The 25,328-nt window shown below is 38.9% G+C and overlaps 2 protein-coding genes across 2 annotated transcripts in view; one reads left to right on the top strand and one right to left on the bottom strand.

Moving 5' to 3' along the window:
- CLTC (clathrin heavy chain) overlaps positions 1-25,068 on the bottom strand; it is a 61,744-nt gene extending 36,676 nt beyond the window's left edge. The window contains exons 1-4 of the mRNA XM_061142663.1: positions 24,759-25,068; positions 4,399-4,606; positions 1,479-1,747; positions 816-977 (exon numbers count right to left, since the gene is read on the bottom strand). Of these exons, the coding sequence (XP_060998646.1) occupies positions 816-977; positions 1,479-1,747; positions 4,399-4,606; positions 24,759-24,800 (681 nt within the window). The 5' untranslated portion in view covers positions 24,801-25,068. The remainder of the gene's footprint in view (positions 1-815; positions 978-1,478; positions 1,748-4,398; positions 4,607-24,758) is intronic.
- On the top strand, positions 10,179-10,533 carry LOC133055872 (large ribosomal subunit protein eL37-like). The gene has a single exon (XM_061140956.1). The coding sequence runs from the start codon at positions 10,225-10,227 to the stop codon at positions 10,516-10,518; it is 294 nt and encodes a 97-aa protein (XP_060996939.1). The 5' UTR covers positions 10,179-10,224; the 3' UTR covers positions 10,519-10,533.
- Positions 25,069-25,328: the final 260 nt, after the last annotated feature.

The following is a 25,328-nucleotide window of genomic DNA, read 5'->3' as shown; positions in this document are numbered from 1 at the left end:
GATTACTGTATTTTAAGCACTCTCTACCTTGGTTTTTTTAAATTACTTAGCATGGGAAATATATTAAGACTTCAGACAATCTGCTGTGGTGATGAGAAGAGCAGTCAGACCATGTTTCCAGGGGCAGTCAGACCAAGCGAGCATCCAGCAGTGCAATCGCAGCAGCAGCAGGGCCTCAGAACTCTGCGCCAGGGATTCTGGCTGCTGCCCACTCTCTCTTATTCCTCCTAATTCTCCCTGCTTGGTTCTAAAGCTTCTTAGCGAATGCAAACTACCCACTGTACTTTCATTATTAAACTTTATGCTCTAATCAACCATACCCTGTTTCTGTTGTCTGCAACTAAGAACCCTACAAAGCACTTCAACTTGTCCAAGGGATTTCAATGGACAGTCAGGGTTGAGAAGCTCTGATATAAGGCAACGGTACTGAAATCGTGGTCCACTCTATCTAGTCATCTACAGCATTTAAAATGCACATTATGAGCTCCACTTACTGAATCAGACTCTCTAGATGGAAGGCACACAAATGTATATTTTAGTCACCCTAGTGATTCTTAATGCACAGGAAAGCCTTTGGTAAAGACAATGAAATAAAGTCTATAAACAGCAGATACAAACAAGTTGCTTAAGAAACATTCACTTTAGACAAGTATCACCAGAAACATAATTTAAACAAAGTAAGTCACCACAAATCTGAATGTTAAAAACAAATTAACAAGAAAGAGAGAAGACTATTTTGAAATCAGATAACAAATTAGTAACAGAAAGACAAAAGGAAAATTCTCATTAAAACAATTTCCAAAGGCAAAACTCACCTTCCCTCCCGCTTGACCCCGTACTGCAAAACAAAACAACGTTGACTCTTCTGCATTGCCTTCCATCTTAAACTGTGCGAAGCTAGCCGCGTGTCCTTCAATGGGCTGAGACACTTTCCTATCTACGGAATATAACTGCATAGCTCCTACCACACGATTTTGCTACAAAAGATCAAGCAGAATAAAGTTTGGGGTCCCAAAGAACCAGTAACTTCCAAATACAATAATTAGTGAAATAATTAAAATACTTTATCATCTTTAGAAGGATTTACAATTCCTTTTCTCTCAATGTAGATTTGATACTTCTTAATTTAAAATTTAGTTGCAAACATTCTCTTATTAAAGCTTAACATGAATGTTTAAACCATTCTTTACACTATCTTTTTTTAAAAAAAGAAAGATACAGGAGTACTCATTCTGCAGTAAATATCCACAATAAATTCCAAATCACTCGAACTCACTCCCTCAACCCGCAGAGAAGACCTAAAAAAAACTGTATGACAGTATAAGGGCATTAAACCAGCAACTTTTATTTCATTTAAAACCAAAGGGGGGGGGGGGGGGAGTCAGATTGGCAAAGAAGATCCAATTTCAAAATAAACTACATTCCAAGCACATAAATTCTCTAGACCTTTTCTTTATTAAAAACTAGAAAAATGTTACCTGTGCAGATATGCCAGTCAGAAGTAACCACTTTTGCTTTGCATCGGTTCGATAATTGATAATCTGGCACCCTGCGAGGCTCGAGTGGCGATCAAACATTTTCACCGGCTGCGACTCTCCTTCCATGCTCCAATGATAAACTGCATTATCCGTGACAAGGGCAACCGTATTCAAAGAGATCCATTTCCAGAAGGTGACATCATCAGTCATGGTATGGGCCTTCATTTTACTTTTCATTTCAATGTTAAATATCTGGAGAGTTTTCCCAGCTAAAAACAAAAGAAAGAGTTATGAATCACTAAGAAAGCAAAGCTCAGGATAAATTAGTATCTAGCTAAATCAGACTATCTCTGCAACAAAATCTGTTAACTTCCAAACAAAATGGTTCTAGCGTGAGACTAATAACATCTACAAAAGTCACACTAACAGAGCTGCAACCACTGAAGAGCTGAGACTGAGCAACCTACACCTAAACGTGAAGCAAATACTATCACCTCTAATAAACACATTTTAAACAGACAGTATGACTTCCAAAGAGTTCTAAATCCCAACTAAAACTGAACAGCTCTCTTAATGATGAAAAATAAGTTGTAACCTTCATACTTAATTAAGAATGCTTACCTATAAACTTAATGGTTGGTACACAGAAAAAACAAATCTGATTCAAGCACATGGGGAAAACGCCTACTTTTTAAGAAGCAGCCATCCCCCATTCAAATAGATCTTGTGGAAACTTCTTTGGAAGAGGACCTACTTCAACTCTACGGTGTATCATAACACACGAGAGAGGTGCATGCTACATGGTGTTGGGTTAAGATACAAAGGGAAGGTAGTGGTGCTACAGGAAAGGAGAGGGAGACAGAGGAGGGCAGTTTCAGATGTTAATACACTAGAGTTAAGACCAGAATTCAAGCTTCAACCAGTTAAAACAGCAAACATGGATGAAATTTGCTGTGAATGTTAAGAGTTCATTGAGTCAGATGCAAAGGTTTATACTTATAATTTGAGACCCATCACAATCCAAAAAGTGATCTGCTTTAACTTAACAGAGATCAAAGCCCACAACTAACACTAGGCTGTCTAATTCATATTAGTCCTTAGAGACTAAGGAAAACTCCATTCCTGAGCCTCAAAGAATTTGGCTCCTGAAGAACAAAAATTATAAGCTAGTAAGGGAGTGGGGGTGGAGAGAGGGATGGGACGGGACACAAAACATACAGCTTTGTACCACAACCCTCCTTAATTACTACATGGGTAAAAACTTCTTTCATAAAATGAAGAATGTTATCCCATCCCACACAATATGTAAACCACAACCAGACTTGAACAATTGTGAGAGTTATGGTCCTGTTTATAAAAAGAAACCAAGGGAATTGAAACTGGATTCAGAAGGAAGCCATATCTGGGAATGACTTAACTTTCTTTGTTTCTTCCCCAACCCCTAGTTAATTCCATGTTTTATTCTTTATGTGAAAGAGGTCGGAGCACATGTACATGGGGTGTTTTGGGGAGGAGAGCAAGGGTTGACAGCTTAACTGTGTAGTGCAGACATACAGGCACAAATCTATAATAGTATTACTGTATGGGGCTCTGAAAACTTTTTCAATTTATTCTTTTTATAGAACAGGACAATAACTAATACAATCTAATTTAAGAAAACTCACCATCTGCACACATAAGAAAGCATTAAGAAATGTGATAAAATAACAATAACATTAAAAATAGAAAAGAATTATGAGAAAATTAAAACGATGGCCTTTTAATAGAGGGATGACAGCTGTTAAGCAGTTGAATTTAAATCCTTTAATGAGGCTGAAGGGAACTTACTAACTACCTTAAATATGTACTACAAGTAACAGACTACTGCCACAAAACAAGTATCCCAGGTAACATCTGGACCATCCTTCCCAGAGATGAGATCAACTTCTATCTTGGAGATGTAACAGTGACTTATTTGAATATGCTTTCCACTCCATCCCTCGCCCAACCAATTTAATTTCCAAACAGTGTTACTACTAAACACAAAATATAAATCATGTGGAAAAAACAAGTCTATTTAAATACTTCAGCACCTGGAACAAGTCACCCACAAATTTACCAAGAAATTACTAAGAATCTGAACACTTCCTCCTACTACCAAGAAGAAAAGCAACAAACCAAAAAACAGGCAATTAAATGTCTTTTTCAAGTTCAGATAGTTTGTTACCTAGCTCTCTTAAGAGTCTGTTTTAAATAGTCAATTCTACTTTCAGTCTAGAGTTCAAAGGAAAAAAATTAACGTAAGACTCCCAGAAAGTATGAGGGTCTCGAACTCTGTTTAGACTGACAGGTTGTAGAGTTAGTTCCCTACTATAACAATTAAAAAGTTAAGTCTGAATAAACTAACACCATTGATTCCAAAAAGTTACTACCCACCTACATATACACACACACTTTTAAAAACTAGTATAAGTTCAAGCCAGTTTTAGAATTTGTTAATTTAAATGTAACACAAACCTGATGTATAAAAAAGACACAGAATGAAGAGCAAGTTTATCACCATAGCAAAATTCTGCAATGTTTAGTTGCTAATATTAGTAAAGAATGTTTTACTCTAGAAAACCAATCACTAATTTATTGTGTCTTCTGTAAATGGGGTTATGTTTTCAATATACTCTTACCACACCATAGGTATAAAGCTTAAATTTATTTAATCTAAATCTTAAAATTTTCCAAGTATATTTATGAGTAGAAAGTAAGACAGCTCACAGAATTATGCCAAGTCAGTCATGAAAATAGTTAAAAAAATCAAACACAGTAACAGCTTTAATTTTGCAAATCTATTTAACCAAACTTAATATACTAAAAAAGATCCTAATTACTGTATTTGAATAAATTCCTACAGGAAAAGTTTTAAGAAAAAAACACAGTCTGTTTATACCTTTTAGTGCAATTACTTTGCTGGCTGGATTCATGATGGCGCTGTCTGCTGAAATTGGTCTTCGAATTGGATTACTTGGGTCATTCATATCAATAATTACCACCTGGGCCTGCTCTCCTACTTTCTCTCTAATGCAGATGAATTTGTCTGACTCCATAGTCAAGGTACTGAAGCCAATGTTTGCTGGGTTTATACCCAGGTTCTGGAGCTGAGGGAAGAAAAAAACAAAAAATATTAATCATGCTACAAAGTGAATTAGAAAGACTTGATATTCATGTGCTGTCATCATTACAAATCCTCTAACTATTACTACTTCAAGGTCAACACTGACAACTCCATTACGTGGATTCAAATGAGGCAATTAATACAATGGACCTTCTCTCTTCCAACAAGCATGGCATTCAATTGTTTTGTTATAATCCTGCAGTTGTAACTTGAGAGGTATAACCATCTGGTTACAACTAAGAGGTAGAACAGACAGATATAAAGGGAAGAGCTACATCTGAGAGGTAGCCTTTAATGGGTCAAGGAACCTGAGGTAATCAATGTTTCTTGGTTTGCGATCTCTGAACTATTGGATCTGTCCTCTCTGATCCCCTTTAGCATTTAGTAGTTACTTGATCATATGTACTGGACTTCAGGAAACTGAAAATTATTGATAAATTATACCATAAAATGAGAGAGTTAAAAATTTCACAGGGTTCTTGGTCTAAAGAAACTTGGATCAGCCAGAGCAGACAAGTAAGTTACAATACTTTGCAAAAAGTGCCAAAACAAAGATACGTAAGAGAGAGCCAGTCAAAGGAAGCCTACAGGCAAGGGAGTGAATGTGTTCAACAGAAGTAGACTAGAGAATACACCACAGAAGGATGAGCACATATTAAGGCCTAGAAATATAAAAGTGTGGTCTGCTGCGGCTTCCCTGGTGGTCCACTGGTTAAGAAACTGCCTTTCAATGCAGGGGACGCTGGTTAGAGCCCTGGTTGGAGAACTAAGATCCCACATGCTGTGGGGCAACTAAGCCCCTGTGCTGCTACTAAGACCCAAAACAGCTAAATAAACAACTTAAAAAAAAAAAAAGTGTGGTCTGCTAAGGGAATTCTAAGTGCTCCTGTAGCACTGGGAACAGAGATTATGCATGAAAGGCTTTTGGAGAAGTAAGATTACAGACGCAAGTATGGGCTAGGCTGGTAAGCTACAAGTGCCCTGGGAAGAGTCCTGAATGGAGTCTAAGGAAACTACTTAAGGAAAACAATGGAAGCAGACTTGCTTTGTGGATGCAGAAGCTATTAATTTGCTAAGCAAATATACAAGATCTAAAGATGACACGTCTTTGAAAACTAGTTAAGTATGTAAGTGAGAACAAGAGGAGAAGGAGATTTCTATCAGAATGGGTCATTTCTCTAGGTGACTAAATGTAGTATAATAGACCACCACTCAAAGGCTACCTGAAGGCGTTCTTAGCTTTCACCAGCCTAAGGGTTTTATTTTTTTCCTCCAACAGGTAACAAATTCACACAGAACAAAATACAAAAATTTAAAAGCATGGGCAAAGAAAAATCACTGTCACTACTCTCTTCTGGACCAGCTGAGCCAAGGTAACTGTGCATGCATGCTCACTCAGTCCTGTTCAACTCTGTGCGACCCCACGGACTGCAGCCCACCAGGCTCCTCCTCTGTCCATGGAATCCAGGCAAGATACTGGAGTGGGTTGCCCTTTCCTACTCCAGGGGATCTTCCTGACCCAGGGATTGAACCCATGTCTCTTTCATTGGCAGGTGGATTCTTTACTGCTGAGCCACCTGGGAAACCCTAAAGGTAACTGTCTTTTACACAAATTATTTTGTCAAACTCTTCTGCTAATAGAGCTTAACTATAACCTGTCCAGGATCTCAAAAGAATACAACGTAAGATTAAGAGACTACATTGTACTTTCACTTCCCTCTTACACCTCAATGACTGCAGGTACAATGATAAAGTAAAGTTACAGTAACTTTGTCACTGAACACTAGGGTAAGGAACCAAACAATTGTCTAACTATTAACACAAACATGGTAATAAAGTGGAAGATTAACTAGTTGTACAAGCTCAAGTATATGCTGTAGTACAAGGCAAGTATACAAGCTGTGAGATATGTAACTTATAAGTGAGTTTGGTTACAACAAAACTTTATGAATTACCAATTTTCATTTCTTCCTAACTTTTAGTGACATTCAGTTTCAGAACTAATGGAGGAAGATAAAAAGAAGTGGTCCTCAACAATCCATGAAGGGAACTTGTGGTGGAGGTTAAGGGAGGACTTGTGCAAACCAGGCTGTCTAATTTCCTAAGAGGTGGATACATCTTTATCTCAGAGTAGACCAGTCCTCAGGTTCAAGTTTGAGAGTTACCTTTCCACCAATTAAAAAAATATTTCAGTAGATCCTAGAGCTCCCAGAACCATATACATAAGCAACAAGTTATCTTCTAAACTACTCTTTCAAAGAATTCTAGGATTCTAAGTTACTACCAAGCATTCACCAAAGGCAATTTTTTGAGTCTCAGCTGTCATAGCTTAAATTCAACAGTGTCTGAGAAAGTAAAAATAAAACAGTGCTAGTCAAATAGTAAAATTATAACAAGGATGCAAACCACAAACACATTGAACTAAATGATTCTAAGAGATTCCTTTTTATCTGTCCACATAAGAGTTAGGTAGAAGACAATTGTTAAGAAAACACTATGAGATAATAAAGAGGGAAAATGGTAAGTCAAGAAACATGTGTTTTTTCTTCTCTACCAGATCTCCAGATAAACGCAGCAAGAAATGTCTTCAAAAGCCAGCAGAGACCTTCAGCCTCAGAACTGTTTTATTTGCAGAAAAAGCAAAGATTTGGTGCAAAGTGGGGGCAGTTCCTGATACTTCTCAATCTATGTAGTACTTTTACTTTTTTTTCTCATTAAACACATTCTACCAAGAAAGCTGTGTATATTTATTTTTTAACCTTCTCTATCAAGGTTGTACTCCATATGAAAGATTTACAATTTAAAAAAAAAAATTAAATAAGAAGTAGATGGCAAATCCTCACCAATCTACACATTTAAACATTTTAAGAAGCATACTTAAGTAATGCCCATTTACACAACTAAATAGGAAACTGCTCCTTCCTAAAAAACCTCTCCCAGTTGTTAGGATAAGTGACCTATTCCAATCAGTTAACAGAAAGTTATTTGGGAGGGGCGTTCAGGATGGGGAACACATGTACACCTGTGGTGGATTCGTATCAATGCATGGCAAAACCACTACAATATTGTAAAGTAATTAGCCTCCAATGAAAATAAATTTATTTTTTTTTGTTAAAGTTACTTTTTCTCCCTTCTCTTCAAATAAGGTCAGTAAGAATTTTTCCTTACTGCTGATACTTCTCAGTGAGAATACCCAGAACACTCACCAATTCTTCCCATATTTTCCAAGGGTATATTAAAAAGAAAAACATCCCAAAGCAATTCCGGGTTAGATGCACTCTCAAAATGGGGTCACATAAAAGGGTTATCATACTACATATCTGTGTCTAATAATATCTGTATAGATTAAAACTTTAAAATACAATGAAGGGAATTCCTGGCGGTCCAATGGCTAGGACTCCACACTTCCACTGCTGTAAGCCCAGATTTGATCCCTGGTCAGGAAACTAGGGTCCCACAAACCGCACAGTGCAGACAAAAAACAAAACCCAAAACACTATAATGTTTTTAAACAGGTTTCATTTTCAAAACACCATATACTAGCCATAAAATATTCTCGTCAGTTATAAAGGTCTAATGGTATATGAGCTATATACCACAGAAACTGAATCACAGACTGTGGAACAAACCATTAATAAATTCAGAGAACATATTAATATTAAGCGTCTCCATACTTGCAGCTGTTTTCAGAGAATACACAATAATACTCAAACTCTGTCCACATTTTTTAATCCTCTCAACTGGCAAAATATTGCTACTTTTGAAGTTGTTTGTTGTTCATTCACTAAGCTGTGCTGGACTCTCTGCGACCCCATGGACTGTAGCATGCCAGGCTTCCCTTTTGTCCTTCACTATCTCCTGGAGTTTGCTCAAACTCCTGTCCACTGAGTCAGTGATGCCATCCAAACATCATGTCTTCTGTCACCCCTTTCTCCTTCTGCCCCCCAATCTTTCCCAGAATCAGGGTTTTTTCCGATGAGTCAGCTCTTCCCATCAGGTGGCTTAACTCTATTAGAGCCTCAGCTTCAGTCCTTCCAATGAACATTCAGGGTTCATTTCCTTCAGGATTGACTGGTTTGATCTCCTTAGTGTCCAAGGGACTCTCAACTGTTGAAGTTGGGAATATTCTATTTTGGGATATATTTGGAAGTTTCTATAATAAAGTATCTTTTTTAAACTTCAAATAATTTTTATTATTTTATAATTATTCATAAAATAAGGATATGGAGTCAATACCCTTCAGTCTAAGAAAATGGATTGCTTTCTTTTTGAATAGTTGTGACATGCATATGACCATTCATTCTATACAAAAGGGTATAACTACTATTAAAAGTCACTCACTCCATGTTTCCAGTTAATACCTCTCTCCCGCCAGCAATTAGGGACACTTTTCCATCTTAGACATCCTATGCACAGATGAAAAAATATATATATATACATATATATATTTCTCCAGTTTCCCTTAAAAAGAAACACTAGTCTCCCTTAGGAAAAAAAACAAACCACTAACGGTACATGCACAGAAGCACACAACTATCCATCGCTCCCTTTTAAAGAAAGCCACCCAAACTTGGCCATTTGTTTAGTTTCCAGGCTAGATTCTGCATATTAGTCTGTAAGTAGCACTACTGTTTAAGACTTGACATTTAAATCTAGTTCAGATTCTAAAAAATAAGTAGTCATCCATCCCTGGCTACCCACTGGGGACTGGTTCCAGGTGCCCTGGCAGACATCAAAAACCCACAGATGCTGGTTAAGTCCTTTATAAGTGTGGGAAACCACAGACACGGAGAGGAGGGTTGACTGTAAACAGATTTACTGTTAATCAGCACACCCAACACTCTGGATGCCCTGGATTGTATTTTACAGATGACACAGAACTGTTTCCTTTTCCTTCTCCCCTCTCCCCCCAATTTGGATTAACACACCAAGGGGAAAAAAGACACTGCATTCTTAGTTTTGTAGTGAAAAAAAATATTTCAGATTCCCCACAATCCAGAGAACACAGAAGGTTCTTCATTCAAATCGACAATTACTGTACAAATGTATAACTCTGATTATAAACTACAAATGCCATCCAGAATCAGTTCTGTGGATTCATCATAGGAGCCAAAATGTCTGGGTTTAGCCCTAGTTTTGCCACATAAATGACCAAAGGTAAATCAGTTATCTCTGTATATCTATCATTTCTTCATCTGAAACATCTGAGATCATAGTACATTTCCCACAATTGTGAGGATTTAATTGAAGTGCTTTCAGAACATAGTAAAGCCTCAATAGACACTACTAGTACATGTAACACATGAGTACTCTGGCCAGCTCAAGATTAGCTTTTTTTGAATTTGCATTTTATCTGTTTAATTCAGCTGTGCTAGAAGTTGGCTAAGACTCTGGGTGTGAATTTCTCTGAACTACTGATAAAAAGATTACTAGTCTCTCCATGCTTAACTAGACACTGCATGTTTGTTTCTTCTTTTGAGAAAAGGAAATTACTCTTTAAAATGTCCAATTCTGCTCTTTAATTTACCCAACTAAAAGTCAGGCAGAGACCAGAATCTTCAAAATCACAGAACACTCTTTGGTCTCGGCGGCAGAAGCAAGATGACGAAGGGAATGTCATCGTTTGGAAAGCGTCGGAATAAGACGCACACGCTGTGCCGCCGCTGTGGCTCTAAGGCCTACCACCTTCAGAAGTCGACCTGTGGCAAGTGTGGCTACCCTGCCAAGCGAAAGAGAAAGTATAATTGGAGTGCTAAAGCTAAAAGACTTAATACCACCAGGACTGGTCGAATGAGGCACCTAAAAATTGTATACCGCAGATTCAGGCATGGATTCTGTGAAGGAACAACACCTAAACCCAAGCGAGCGGTTGTTGCAGCATCCAGTTCATCCTAAGGATTTCAACAATTAGTCGCGCAATAAATGTTCTGGCTTTAAAAAAAAAAAAAAAAAAAACAAAATCACGTAACATGGAATCATGTAACATATCCATGCCAAGTAACCCCAATTTTATTTCAATTCTTATTTTTAAGAGCACCATGGAACAGTACTACTAAGGCTTTCTAGCAAACCTGGTAAATATGTCTCCTAAACCTTTGTTTAGGGAGCAAGCCAGGGAAGCTAATGCAAACAGAAGGCATAAGCTCAGGAGCAATAATTCTCTTTACCCTGAAGACCTCAAGGCTAAGAAACAGGTGAAGTGGAAAGCAGGAACAGTCTTCCTCCCTTAGTGTGCCAAAGAGTTGAAGCTACCTGGTTCAGAGAGACACGCACACACTGCCCCCAACCCCCGAAACATTTCCAAAACCAAAATTTCCCCATTTTTCCTAATCTGCCCACGCCCCACTATTTCAGATCCATTTACCCAAGTAAACTGTAGCTCCTCAAATAAAAAAACTTTCTTAAAGAATGAAAGTCTCTGCCATTTCTGCCTCTCAGTTCTAAAGGCTCAAATATTCTTACACAAAAGGACAACATTCCTTTACTAATTATATATGGCTAATTACTTTTCAGGATAACTACAGATTAAAGGATTTATGAAACCCAGGATTCTGCACTAATATAAACAAAAAAGGAGAAGTTGTTCCTTGCAAAAGAAAGCTAACTTAAAAATGGTAAAAGACTGATGGAATTCTTTAAAAGTCAGTCTTTTGCAATCAACACAATAATTGATTCAGGCAAAAATCATCAATGGATACAAAAACAGATGAAATTTTAAGAAACAACAAGTATTTGCAATGTCTCAAAATACCGCCCCACAAAACACTTATTACAAAAGGGAAAAGGAGATACATGGTGAAGAAAACTGTTAGGCCCAACCCTCATCAAAGGGTTGTGACAAAAGTTAACATAACTAGCAATGAGTCAAAACGATAGCATGTGCTTCCCAATGTAAAGCATTACAAAGAACACATCACTCCTGTAGTATTCCGGCCAAACTATACAACCTGAATTCAACCATGAAGACACATCAGACAAACGCAAACTGAGGAACATGCCACAAAAAAATGACCTGTGTTCTTTTAAAGAGACAGGACAACTTATTCATAATCCTGAATTTTCTTACAAAGAACATTACTGGAACAACTGATGAAATCTAAACTGAGCCTGAGATAACAGTAGTCTGTCAAATTCTTCACCTCAATCACTGCAGCATGGCTGTATAAGACCATTTGGTCATTCTTATTAAACACACACTAGAGTATGTAGTGGCAAGAGGCATCATATCTACAAACCACTTTCAAACAGTTCAGTTAAAAAAAAAAATGTACTGAGAGAGGATAAATCAAATGTAACAAAAAAAAACCAAGAACTGACAAATCTGGGTAAAGTGTGCAAAGAATCTTTGTACCATTCTTTGACTTTTCTGTAAATCTCAAACTCTGTAAGAATTAGAATGTTTTTTACAAGAGTCATAACTGAAGGCAACATACAGATCTTGCATGGATCCTGCTTTAAACGAACCAAACATTTAGGGACAATAAGGGAAATCTGAATATGGATTGGTTTTCAGAACATTGAGGAATTGTTAACTATTAGGATACTATAATGATACTGTGATTATAAAAAGCTTTTATTTTCTAAAGATGCATGCATACTGGAATATTTATGAAACATTGTAATAGCCTAAACTTTAAAAAATGTTTACTTGAAACAAATACAGCAAAATAGCATTAAAAATCTACATGACTTGGGTATATGCTCTTACCAGTATTACGAAAATGTGCAAACTTATTATTTTTTGAAGCTTTAAAAGAGGGATGAATCTATGCTCTTATAGATTACAGAACTTGAAAATTAAATTGAAGCTATAAGGATTAGACTTTATTGGGACAGTTTACCTGCAGGGCAGGAAGGAAGAACATAACTTCAAAAGGCAGAGATGAAAATCAAACCATTCATCTGGTTTGATTTCGCTCTGTGAAGGAGCTGAATAACATCTGCCCAATCAGAACTGAGAGGTTTGCTACACTGTCCAATATGGTCACATGTAGCCATTCAGTTTCTCAGTCACACTGATCTCATTTCAAGCACTCAACTGCCACATGTGACTACCATAGTGGAAAGCACAGAATGTAGAATATTTCCATTATTGCAAGTTCTACTGTAGAGCACTGTTTTCAGAAGTTTTTCTTGCGAGTCCAACAAGGAGAAAGGGAGAACTTCTTTTAAATTAAAATCTGGCAAAATATAAAGGACAGCTGGCAAAAAGACACACTCACCCTAGATAAGGATTACAGACAAGACAAGGAGAAGCAGGAAAAAAATTACAACTTGCAGGGCTCAGAGTCCAGGTAGCTGCAGGAGGCTTAAGCGGAAAAAGGCTAAAAAGTTCAGCTACCACAAGTCCAAGGAAGAGACCACCTCACTCTGGGTGCCTTTTAAGAAAGCACTAAACATTCAAATTCAAATAACTAAGGCCCAGGTTAAAAGGGACTGATGTAATTTCTTCAGAGAACAGGGGAAAAGATAAGCTCATCTCTGTGCCTGATAAAACTACCACTGCCTCAATTTTTAAGATGCTCATCAATGTCAAAAAGCTTTTGGGGAAAGAAGAGTACAACTGTAAGATGAATCCTCAATTTAAAAAATGTTGACTCTGAAAGAGACTGTATTAATATCAAAGAAATGTGGTCAAATTTTTTAACTTCAGCAATATTAGATTCAGAAATCCAAGTTAAATGCTCACCAGTTTTCAACATTTTAAGCTTTGATTTTCCAGTCTTGGTTTTGAAACTATACTTGATTCAACTGTCCATGTGGCAAACAGAAAAGAGAAAGCGTCTATCCCTGTATGAGGGGGAGCAAGGCATGATTAGGTGCCGTATAAAAGGTTTATTTAAGCAATTTAATAAATGGGAAGCTCTTAGAGCTTCCCTGGTGGCTCAGACGGTAAAGAATCCACGTGCAATGCGGGAGACCTGGGTTTGATCCCTGGGTTGGGAAGATCTCCTGAAGGGGGGCATGGCAACCTATCCAGTATTCTTGCCTGGAGAATCCCCATGAACAGAGAAGCCTGGCGGGCTACAGTCCATGGGGTCGCCAAGAGTCAGACACGACTGAGAGACTAAGCACACAAGCTCTTAGAATGGCATGGGGGCACATTTGTTTTAGAGATGTCTATCCTTTTAAAGCTATTTAACTCTGGGACCATGGTATCATGACAAACGATTCTAAAACAGATTGGCTCTGATGTCATGCTACTAACATTACATAGCGAGGGCCAATGTGGGAATTACTTTTTTTCAAAATTCTTGTTACTAAAGAAAGCTTGGAAATTCTTCACGTATCAAGGAAATCAGGAAATCCACTGACGATGAGTCAGCATCTATTAGAATACATTAGTGATCTAACTATGAAAACGTTGTTAAAGGAACCAAATGGACTATGTCTATATTTAATCCAATAGTATACATGTATTAAAAAGGGTAGAAAATTCTGCCATAAGACAATTCAACCAACTAAAACCAGACTTTTTCCATGTCCAATTCTTTGACTAGCTAAAAATGACACTCTCCATCAGCACAACGTCCGTCTAAGCAATCAGTCACAACTGTGTCTATGCCTACAAATATCATACAATTTAAAGAATGACAAATGTGCTTTGAGTCTACTAATTTCAACCAGCACTTCCTACATTTGATCAGACAGGAACATTCACTGGAAACAGGCTTCTTTATAAGCACACCCGGGGAGTCTGCTTCCTAATGAATGACTAGTAAGCTCAGAACACAACTCATTTATCAGCTGAATCAGCTGAAAATCAAAATATATTAAATTTTGTGTTTATGACAGCATTATTATGGATTATGTTTCACAATTAGTGCTTGGCTTTACACTTTCCGGTTCCTTCCTCCTTGTTTCATCTTAATAGAATGTAAAGGAAACACACACAGATACTGTATTTCAGACAAGGCAGTTTTTGTGCCTGCTCTCCCGTATAGTCCTACTTCAGTTACATTTTCTGTAAGTGAATCATGCAGCTTTTTTGGGAGAGGGGGAGGTGCACCATGTGGCTTGCAGGATTCTAGTTCCCCCACCAAGAATGGAACCCTCACCCCCTGCAGGGGAAGCACAGTCTTAACCACGAGACAGAGAAGGAAGTCCCTGAATCTTGTATCTTGATAAAGACTTAACAAGTCTTTATTTACTTTACTGCTACAGAGTAAAGAAGTCAACAATTTTAGTCCTGTTGATACTTGGATGTCACCCAATACTGAGAGTTTTAAGTGCTTGAAGATCTGGTTAACTTCCTACCCAAGGATTTCACTCCGCATGACTTCCTTTAAAAGCTCCAGACATCCTCTACCTTCACCGCTATTAATCACAGTGAAGAAAATGCTGACAGTAGTTAACTGCTGAGCCTTTCCAGGAAACTAGCACAACGTCAAAAACTGCAATTGCTGTTTTCTATAGGAAATTTTAAAAATGCTGAAAACGCAGCATTCCTTTAGTTCTTTCATCAACAGTACAGCAGCCAGTGTTTTCTATGTACTTCACACATTTTAAGCAACAAATAAAAATGCCCTTGTGGACTCCATACTTAACATATACAATTGTTTCTACTCCATATAAATCTCTGAAGCAATCATTCTCAGGAGTTGTTTTTTTTTTTTTAAACTCTGGTCACTCACGCCAAACTGTTTAAGTGATATTTTCAGGAAGGAACCATAGTTGCAGACAGGAACTGTAAGGCTACTAGCTTTGGTAAACTATCAGGAGATTCAAAGAATTTTTCCTACTTGTAGCCAGCTAACTGGAAAATTTCAAACCTTATATGTGACTCAGTCTTTAAAATAACCCAATAATTTGATGAAATATCACATATTAATTCTAATCAAGCTGCAGGGAAATACAGGGAAATTTTTATACCCCAAATCTTGCAGATATATCTGACTGCCCAGGGTTTTGCCCTTTCCTGTATAAATGCCATTTAGCTGGCACAAAATAACTGAATGCTACCAAAGACTGGTTCCAGGTAGTATCTCAGAAAAAATGGAAATGCAATCGAAAGCAGAACACACAATTTAATGGAGGGCAGAACTACAAAGATTGGAAGACAACACACAGAAATAAAAACACTAAACAGGGTATTCATTTTCCCAAGCAGACTATTCCCTGGTCATCCAAAAAAGCTTTTGATAACTGTTGGAGAGAATGTGGAAATACTGGAACCCTCATACGTGGCTGATGGGGATGTAAAACGGTGTAGCTCCTGTGAAAAAGCTGGGTGGCCCCTCAAAAAGTTAAAATACAGAGTTTATCACAGTGTCACACTGTCAGTCACTCAGTCATGCCTGACCCTTTCTGACCCCATGGACTGTAGCTCCCCAGGCTCCTCTGTCCATGGAATTCTCCAGGCAGGAATACTGGGGTGGGTTGCCATTTCCTTCTCCAGGGGATCTTCCGGATTCAGGGATCAAACCCCAGTCTCCCACACTGCTGAGTTATCATATGACCGAACAATTCCACTCCTCAGTATATATTCAAAACAACTAAATATAGGTATTCAAACAAAAACTTGTACATTAATGTTCATAGTAGCACTATTCACAACAGTCAACAGGTAGAAAGAACACATGTTCATCAGTTGATGACAGGAAAAATAAAATGTGGTATATCCATTCAAAGGAGTATTATTCAGCCATAAAAGAATGAAGTACTTAAACCAATACATACTACACGGCTAAACCTCAAACAGTATGCTGAGCAAAGGAGGTTAGACACAAAAGATCACAGACTGTATGATTCCATTTATAGATAAATTCAGAGACAAAGCATATTAATGGTTTTGGGGGATGGGAGGAAGGAGACAGCTTAATGGATATGAGGTTTCCTTTCAGTTTAATGAAACGCTTTGGAACTAGATACAGGTGATAGCTACAAAATACTGTGAACATACTAAATACCATTATATTGTTCGTTTTAAAATGGTTAATTTTAACTTTAGATGTGCTTAATATATAATTCAAGTAGTCATTTGACTTAAGTTTATAGACATTTAAAAGTATAAAGTAACTTGGAAATGATTTTCTACTCTTCACATTTCAGAAACCATTTAAACTCTTCAAACCCATGTGTCACAAGAGAGTCTTCATTAGCAGTAGAAAAGTCATCTCCAATCCATCACAGTGCTTTTAAAAAATTCATTATGGTGCAATCATGGGAAATTTATATAACATGCCTCTAATTTCTTTTTATGTATCAGGAGTTGTTTTACACTTCTTTTTGGATTATAATCTCCAGAAACATCTCCCTAATGGACTGGTTTTCAAGCAGTATTTAAAATGTTTGCTTACAACATCAGACAGTTTTAATTGTGAGGCAATACAGAGAAGAATAATTATTAGGTGTTACCTCTTACCAATGCAGCTGATTTCAAGTCCACAGTAGCCTTCACTGAATGGTGTTGTAATATTCAATTCAAACAGAAGCAACTGTGAAAGGACTCAGTAATATGAGTACTTGGTAAGACTGTTTATGTAAGGAAACTCTTTCCAGAGGAATATTTTATGGTTTAAAAAAGAAACCTGCCATAGATTTGCACAGTTCAGTAGGAGAGAATGTAAAATATTATAGGGAACTGGGAAAGAGATGGATTTTGTAAACCATCTTCTGCCTACCAGTTGTGTTCCCTAATTATTAATCTTTCAAATAATGAGATCTACCCAAAGTCAGTTTGTCAAGCTGAGCATACATGGACAGTCTTTTGCCTCCCTCTGTCCACAATAGTCATTTTTAAGCCCTCTTTCTGATAAGCAGTTGGTCAGAAATAGATGAAAGCAACTTTCAATCCAATTCTCATTTTTCATTTCACATGATTTCAAGGGTCATTAAAAACTGCAACCCCCAGGACCTCCAATTCTTCCTTCCCTACTTCAGAAATGGACTGGATGAAGAAAACAAGGAGGAGGAGGAGAGTCTGGTATAACTCCAAGAGCCTGGCTTCAATAACTCACTAAATGGGCATTTTTTCCCCTCTCACACAGCATATATGTTCAGCTCTACTGGATGAAGAGGCCCTCCAGCATAGGGCTAAGGATGAATATTTGAGTATCTGTATGGGCTAAGCATGATGATATAAATACAAACACATACTATAGTCTAACTTAACAACTGCCAAAAAGTATTATTTTAATTATTTAATAAATGAGGAAGTTGAGGAAAGCTAATAAGACAGAGCTTGGATTAAACATCTGAGGCATTTTCCACAATGGTATATTGCATAATTAAAAAATTTTCATGTGACAAAATGGTTTCAATGGACCCAGTTCCTACTCTTTCAAAAACAGGCTTTAAAATCTGCTGTACTTCAGGGGACTTCCATGCCAGTCCCGTGGTTAAGATCCAAGCTTCCACTGCAGGAGGCATAGGTTTGATCCCTGCACAGGTTCAGTTCAGTCACTCAGCCGTGTCCGACTCCATGTGTTGCGACCCCCATGGACTGCAGTATGCCAGGCTTCCCTATCATCAACTCCAAGAGTTCACTCAAATTCATGTCCATTGAGTCGGTGATGGCCTCCAACCATCTCATCTTCTATCGTCCCCTTCTCCTCCTGCCTTCAATCTTTCCCAGCATCAGGGTCTTTTTCAATGAGTCAGTTCTTCGCATCAGGTAGCCAAAGTACTGAAGTTTCAGCTTCAGCATCAGTCCTTCCAATGAATATTCAGGACTGATTTCCTTTAAGATGGACTGGTTGGATCTCCCTGCAGTCCAAGGGACTCTCAAGACAATAGTCTTCTCCAACACCACAGTTCAAAAGCTTCAATTCTTTGGTGCTCAGCTTTTTTTACAGGTAGGGGAACTAAAGATCCCACATGCTTCGAGGCACGGCCATAAATAAATAAATAATAAAATCTGCTGTACTTCAGAACTTAAAGAAAAGCCCTTACTTACCCAATGATTCAGACCAGGAAGTATTAATATTACTGGCAGTTCTGCGTCCGGAGCCCAATCCTACGAATCTCTAACCCCTTTCCCATCTCCGGTTATGCTACTCAACCTGAACGAGCGTGCTCTACTCCCACGTTCCGCCCCCCCTCCTCCCCAAGCACAGCTTCCTTGAGTTCCACTCCAGTTTTACACTAGAATAAACACAAAAACATGAATAATATAGTAAAGCAGAAGTTTCCTGCTTTCACAAGTGGCTTCAGACTGGAACACATTCACTCTCCAGTCATTAAGGAAAGAAAGAGAAATTTGAGAAGTTCAGCCTTATGAAAGGGATATGGATAATTCTTGGATATTACAAGTTAACCTGATCCCAATCATTCTGCACAACTTTTTACCAGGAACCTGGATAAAGCCCTTTAAAAACCTCAGCTAAATAACTGTTTAAGGCACAGAAAATCAGATGTTGGTTCACCTGGCCCCTACTTTTCTCTTAATATAAAAACTACTGACCTAAAAACAACCTACTAGTAGAATAGTAGAATGTATACAAAGACCACTGCAGCACAAATACAAAGCATACATATCAGTCACCAAGTGAGGCAACATGCCACAATGAAAGAGCAAATATTAAAGTCTAAGCTCCCACTCACTAACTGTGTGCGACTCTATAGGTTAACTGCTATGAACTTCTATTTTCCCCATCAGCAAAATAAGGCTAACCCTACCTACCTGAAGGGATGTTCTTGCTCATCAAATGAGATCATAAAGGTAAAATATTTAGCAGAGTTCCTGACACACCATAGGTGTTCAAATAACTCTAATGGTCCATTTTTGATCTTGTAGATTTCAGGACAATTAAGATTTGATGAATTGTTACACCCTCTAAAACAGAATAAACTATCTTAAATTACGTCTTTTGTAAAACAAAAGAAGGGACAAAACTCTAAGTCTGACAGATGGATTTTGCAGAATACATTCAGATCCAGGCCTCCTGCCACCCTCCCCATAGTTAAGAGCATTAGCCTCAGGCGCTTGGCCAAGAAGCGCAAGTGGGGGTGGGGGGGAGACATCTAGAGCTCTAAACTTTGCTATGGCTTACAATTTGATTTTATGAAGTAGCTTAAGCACAGCTATGTAAATAAATTTTTAAAAATAGCCTCTTTCTAATATGAAGGACTAAGATCTCATTTCCTATCTAAGCAAACACACATTTCTGCACTATCATTTTATATAAGGACAAATAAACAACACCAACAAAGGCCTGACTGGCATTCCAGGTGGGCATTTTATCAGATGTGGTTTATTAGGAGTCTCATCTGACCAAGGGACACTAATGAAAGATGTACCAATGGCACATGTCAGCACTCACGGGATACAATAAATGATTAATGTACAAACTTCTTTCTTTTGGGTAGTTTCAGAGCAGAATCAATTTTGTGTCCTACGACTATTTGTATTAAACCCTGCACTGTATCAAACATTCAGTAACAACCATGGTTACAATTACATGTGGACAGCCTCTGCGAACTAATCAATGCAAGCTGCAGTCAGTTCTGTTCACCACTTTGTCCTTAGTGTAAGGTAACTGTTGATGTATAGTAAATATTCAAATTTCAGGTTGAGTACCAAATATTTATAAACCACAAAAATCTAGGCATTAAGCCTACAAATATGTGTCACTGGCTGAGAGGTATCTGAATAGAATAAACTGGACAGAAATTATACAGCTGACAATGAATACCTTCCAGTGATACACCAAGGACTTTCACATACATGACAGACCTTCACGATAACTCTGTGAGGTAATACACCTATTCTACAGAGAAAAAGGAGCAAAAGGCGAGTCTTAACCTGCTTCTCTAATACTCCAGTCATATTCCACAAGCCACATGCAGTTCTGAGCACCTGAAATGTGGTCACTGTGACTTAATTTATTTTCAATATTAAGTTAATTAAAATTAAACAGTAACAGATAATCAAGTCATTTATGGCAAACTTATGTTTGGAACAACCTATATATGCAAACCTGTTTTTCCAACTATAACTTTATGAATGCTGAGATGTGCTCAAAGTATAAAACACCTATCAGATTTTGAAAATTCAGTACCCCCAAAAAAGGAATAAAAAGTATCTCACCTGAAAGATTTATACTGATTACACATTGAAATAATAACACTTGGGGTCCACTGAGTTAAACAAAACATTAAAATTAATTTTACCTGTTTTTTACTTTTAATATGGCCACTGGAAAATCAGATATGGTTTGTATTTTTCTATTGGATGGCACTGATCTCAACACCCTCCAAACCCCTGCTCTGTCTATTATACCACATCATTAACCACACATTAAATCAGTAGAGAAATCACTTCTCAGACCAAAGTCCAACAGAAAAAAAAAGGCACACCAGGATACTGCATAACTTCTCATCTTAACGCCAATCATTGTTTTTCTTTGAAATATTTAGTGTCAGAAGACCTAGATTTAAATCTCATTCTGCAGTATTCCTTTGGGCACGAGTTTAAGTCTTTCTCCAGCTGTTTAAGATATTAAGTGAAGACTTGGAAGCACCCACTACATTCATAGGACACAACAGACTCTTACAAGTGCTGCTCCTTCCATTCACTAGTCACTGTCCATCATCACCACTTCCCAAAAGAGACAGTATTCAACCAACACTCTGTATTAATGTGCGTTAGCTAACACAATGTCCTAGGGACTTCCCTGGGAGACTAGTAGTTAGGAATCCGCCTTCCAATGCAGGTGACATGGGTTCAACCCCTGGCCCAGGAACCAAGATCCCACATGCTGCAGGGCAACTAAGCCTGCATTCTACAACAAAGACTCAAAGCAGTAAAGTAAATAAATAATTTTAAACGTTCCAGACATATAAATATGGGTGACCAAATAAATCCTCACTCTTACAAAGCACATCAGTATTGCCTGCAATTGTGCAGTCCAATGTCCTCGTTAATAGCTTCACGTAGCTACTGACATTTACACTAACTGAAAAGAAGTAAAAATTTAGTCCCTCAGACATAATAGTAACATTTCAAGTGCTCAATATGCCTTTGTAGCTAGTATAAATTTTCATCATGGAAGAAAGTTCCATTGGAGAGTAGCTTTCAAAAAGTTAAAGCCACATAGTAACCGTGACAGGAAAACATCTTGTTAAATATGATTCAAATATTATATAGGTTAAGGTTCTTGAAATCATGTACTTCACTCCACGCCAAAATGAAAAAGACTGTGATTCTACACACACAGCATTTTATGTCTTAAATTATTTCCTAAACAGAGAGAAAGCACATTCCCTAGAATTAGCCACACCCCTTTACAAGCTGAGTAAATTGACCATTAGGAAAATACGGAAAAACCTGATACACCTTAAATGTGGCCTAGAGTAGACTGCCACATAATTCTAGGCAGTATGACTCTTCCAGGTGGGAGAGTTAAGCATATAACATATCCCAGTAACTCAGCACTGCTTTCTCTTTGCAAATCAAAATAACCATTATCAAGAACCCCCACCACTGAATTCACAACACATTCCATGCCTGCATTTATGGATCAAAGGGAAAAGAACAGGTTTGGGAGATTTTTAATTCAGACCCAAAGAACCTGGGAATACAGCAAAATGTGTCAATCAGCAGAAAGATACTAAATGAGCTAAGAAATGATGATTGCAGGCAACTCTATACACAGCCTAGGATTTTTTTCAGAACCTGCAATTCTAACAAAATCTTGTTCAAATAGGCACTCATCTGTTCACTGCTATCGGCCTAAACATCTTAAAAAAGAAAAAAAAAAAAAACTTTGTAACTTAAAATATTAATGTTCATTTGATGTAGTTCTAAGCCCTTGATGACAGACCCTTCGGTTGGTCCAAGTAGTTAGATGGTATAAATTCATTTCAAGTTCACCCTTTGACACTTTCACAGGTTAATGCTACACTCAAGTTCCTCAATTTTTGTTCCCAATTATTGTTTCAGAAAGATTTTGCAAACTGGCAGAGGCTCAGAGGTCAAAGACCTAAGATGCCAATTAAAATAATCCTTATTAATTTTTATAAAGGGAATGAATAAAAATGAAAAGTCAGGAATTATATTATTCTAAAAGAGGCTGGTGATTGGGGCTCTGAACAATTAATCATTTTCAGCTGGAGTATATAATTACCATAGCAAGCTTAAGCTTAGGCATGGGCTATATATACTACTCCAGAAATTGAAAGACTGAATTCTTTAAGTATATTTGCATAGCTACTTTACACTCAACTCTTCAAAGTAGCTGAGAAGATGGCTTCACTCAAGTATTTGCAAAAACTATGAACCACTTAGAAAGGAGACCTATATTAAATGTGTCTTAAAGAAAAAACTATTGCTCAAACTACCACTAGTCAAGAAACAAGATTTACTAGTGGGATATGCCTCTGTTTTGTAAAGCAAACAGCAACTGTTAACTGCTTTTCTTGTGTATGATTTTACATACTTTTGTCTGCAGGAAGATTATATTCCAGAAGCAGTTCAGTGTGAGGACAAGGGTGTGTTTTCCCTTCATACTCAAAAACATTATTTTCCTAACCCTTCACATTCAACAGTAGTAACCACAGCAACAAAAATTTTGATGGAGCATGAGCAATAATTTCTGGGTCCATTCTGTCACTTAATGTTTCTTGACCTTCTGTCAAATAGTGTTCTATTGCATCGCATGAGTTATGAAAACCAAAAATGACTGAACAAAAGTACATTACTTAACTCATTTTTTTGAGTAAAGATTACTCATTATATTTCAAGACAAAGGAAAAGAAGTCTTGCTGATGCAAGCAAAGGTGATAACCTGTAAATAACGAAATTATGTTGACAGCCAGACTATTAAATCTAATAGCAAGAAGCCTTTATATACGTTATAACAATGGCAGAAAATAAATAGCATTTCATGGTAAAGTGTCTAGCAGATCACTAGTATTAGTGTCATGTCAAACCACTGGCATCTCTTGTCATTACGAATTAGTCCTTCAAATGACTGAGGGGAGGCAGGACTCTTTAAGGATGTAACTGGAAAGAAAACATACTTTATGAATAAATTTATTTCGGCCTAAGTAAAACAAGGATTGGTGAACCAGGAAAATCAGAAGCTCAAAAGACGACTTAATTCAGTCAAGTCCTCCAATGATCACCTGCCTGGGCCCGCCATGGGCAAGCTGCCAGATAAGACAGTCTGCTGCCTACAGGATACTGCACCATGGGGAAGAACTCTAGAACCTACTAAAGGCAGCCAATTACAGACCAAATAACCCTGCATATCTCAGGGCAAGTGTGCTGTATCCCCAGGGTTCATTCAATTCCTTGCAGTCCTGAGGGAGGTACTCACGCCAAGCCAACTACCTGCTAACCTCCGGCAGACCCCACGATAACCTCTGGACAACTCCTTTCTGTTTTGTAGAACCAAAGAGGGGTTCAAAGCTGCACCATTCGCAGAGAAATCAAGAAAGTGAAAAAAGGCGAGTCCCCCTAGGAACCTTGATTCCCCCCCCCCGCCACGCACTCTGAAATTGACACCACCCTGATAAATACATTCCCCTATTCTATCCTCCTCCTTTTCCTTCAGTGACCTTCCCTGTTCCTACTGCCTTGGGCAAGACAAGAGAGGAGCTGCTGTCGTTCCCCCACCCCCGGGGAAGGTGCCTTTCCCTCTGAGAGGCGCAGAGGGAGGAAGGAAAAAAGCTTGCTCCTCCCCAACCCACCCGCGCCACAACTCCTAGGTGCAGGCACGATGGGGGAAAAGGGGAAAGAGAGAGAGCAATGAGAAGTGACAGCCCTGCGCTGGCTTGGGAGAAGAGAACTCCTGCTCCGGAAGAAACGCGGGAGATCACCACCACCGTACCACTCCCCCCGTCCCCGGCTCCACGAACCCAAATGAATGAACTGAATAAAACCGGGGGGTGGAAGGGTTTATCATGCGCAGTCCTTGCCATCCAGGAAGCGAAGACAGAGAGGCCTTCAAACCCCAGCGTGGCCTCGCTCCCCTATGGATCTCGACTCGCTTCCTTGCCACCCAAGCCCCACATCAATCATTTAACCCTTTAAGCTTTCGGAGATAGTGCCCCGTCCTCCGCCTACCTCAGGAACCGATACCCCCCCCCCCCGCCCCGATTCTACTCTTTTTGGCTTGGACTCAGACTCCCGCTTCTTCCTTCCGACCTCCCTCGTCTCCACAGCCCTCACGAGCCCCGGCCCACCGCACCTGAAGATGCTCCTGAAAACGAATTGGCAGAATCTGGGCCATGGCGCTGTCGGGGGGTATGGTCTCCTCCTGTCACTGGGGCTGCGGGGCAGTGGCTGCCCGGGCTCTCCAAGGAGAGGAGGAGAAGGGGGAGGGGGGAGGCTGGGCTCAGCAGGAGAGTCTCCGGGGACGCAGGAAACTGGCAGGCAGACGAAAGAGCTCAGGTCGGGGGCGGAGGCTCCAGGGTCCGGGAGAGCCGCAATGGCGGAACCGGGCGCAGCGCAGACTCCGGAAACGGCTGAGCCCTGCGGAGGGATCCCAGCAACAGAACTCCGCCCCAGTCACTTCACCCCCCCCCCCTCCGCCTTATGTACCCCTCCACAGAGTGCCGCGGTACCGCGGAGCGCAGGAATTCGGGGCGCAGTGCGCCGAGGGACTCGCTGACGGCTGCGACAAGGCAATAAATAGAGGCATCGAAGGGACTACTTTTTTTGCCTCATCACTTTCCCCAGCCGCCTGCTTTTCCCTCCCCCTCCACCACCTTTTTTTGCATTTTGCCACATCATGCGACTAAGGGCGAGCAACGTCATT

Source organism: Dama dama, chromosome 5 (assembly GCF_033118175.1).
Source record: "Dama dama isolate Ldn47 chromosome 5, ASM3311817v1, whole genome shotgun sequence".
NCBI lineage: Eukaryota > Metazoa > Chordata > Mammalia > Artiodactyla > Cervidae > Dama > Dama dama.
The sequence above is the reverse complement of the archived record's forward strand: the minus strand, read 5'-3'. Positions and strand labels throughout refer to the sequence as shown.

What these genes read in the sequence shown, in the direction of transcription:
- LOC133055872 (XM_061140956.1), top strand. Translation starts at nt 10,225, where the DNA reads ATGACGAAGGGAATGTCATCGTTTGGAAAGCGTCGGAATAAGACGCAC.